The following is a 1,212-nucleotide window of genomic DNA, read 5'->3' on the forward strand; positions in this document are numbered from 1 at the left end:
GAATCGTGCGGAGCGTGTGAGCTAGTTACCTCAACACTCATGATCTTGACCAAAGCCAATTATCAACAGCTTGACCACATACCGTGTCGGCTGATATAATAGCAGTTTCAGTTCTCTCTGCCGATATATAGAATAGGCAAAATCTCAGCCGCATCTACTGCAGCCTTTGGCTTCACTTATATATGTTCGTCATTGAGTGATGCCCAGACCAAACCAACACGCTCTTTCCTTTTTCCAAAAAGCCAAATTGTTAGAAGGCATCCTGCCTTTAATCACATAGCCGTGAAAATATGTGTGCATTTATTACCACTGTAGCCGCATGTCAAATAGCGGACATATTACCAGTGATAGGATCAACTGATTGTTTCGCAAATTTATCTAATCATTGCATTTTTGCAAGACATGCGGTGACCTCAGGGGGATGCAAAACGTGGACGAGCAATAGTTTGACACAATGTTGGCAGCGTTAATTCTGGAACCCACGCCAGAAGTTTAGCTCGCGTCAAGGCTTATGAAGGAGCCTCTGCATTTCATTGATTTTGGTGAACAAACCGGCAACTTACCCCTGCTTTTTGAGTAATTCGTTGGCTATAGAGGGTGTTGCTGATGCAAAATGCGTACTTCTGACTAGCTTGAGGAGAACTATGGTAAGATTATTATGATGCTCCTTGTCTGTAGTCAGGCAAGCTCATAGTGGGATCTTCTGGTTGCCTGCGCTTTCATAAAATTAAACCATTTTGCTCCTATGGGAATGGCCTAATTAACTCAGTTTTATGATACATCACTAAAACAATTGCGACTAGGTAGCTATTTGTACAATTAATACAAAATAAAATTACTTTAGGTGGGATCTTGAATGAAGGAATATTCTATCCACATGGTGGTTAGTATGAGTACTGGCGATTTCGTTATTTTGGTCGCTTTAGGCACATTGACGTTTATCTGTAAATTTAAGCGTCAGCTATCTAACTTGACCATGGTTATGCAAGCTGGCCCCTGATTTTCGGCATTTCCTAGCCAAATTTTAGCCATTTAACTTAAAATTATTATCCTTGTTAAAGCCAAAGCAAGGTGAGCGTGCCAGTGTTAGCAAGAGTGTCATCTAGTGCATATAGAAATTGCTGAAATACAAGTGTTCTTTTGCGACATCGTCCATCATGAGATGATCGAGAGCATGGAAGCACGTGGTGCAGGTTTGTCACGCAAAGAGTG

The 1,212-nt window shown here is 41.4% G+C and overlaps 1 protein-coding gene across 1 annotated transcript in view; it reads right to left on the bottom strand. All coding sequences in view use genetic code 11, as the record gives it.

The window, feature by feature from the left end:
- The window catches only part of EGR_11092 (hypothetical protein), a gene marked incomplete at both ends in the record, with an annotated part of 5,029 nt that overhangs the window by 1,974 nt on the left and 1,843 nt on the right, over nt 1-1,212 (bottom strand). Inside the window, one exon of the mRNA XM_024500341.1 lies at nt 564-642. Within this exon, the coding sequence (XP_024345246.1) occupies nt 564-642 (79 nt within the window). The remainder of the gene's footprint in view (nt 1-563; nt 643-1,212) is intronic.

Source organism: Echinococcus granulosus, assembly GCF_000524195.1.
Source record: "Echinococcus granulosus chromosome Unknown EG_S00376, whole genome shotgun sequence".
NCBI classification, from domain to species: domain Eukaryota; kingdom Metazoa; phylum Platyhelminthes; class Cestoda; order Cyclophyllidea; family Taeniidae; genus Echinococcus; species Echinococcus granulosus.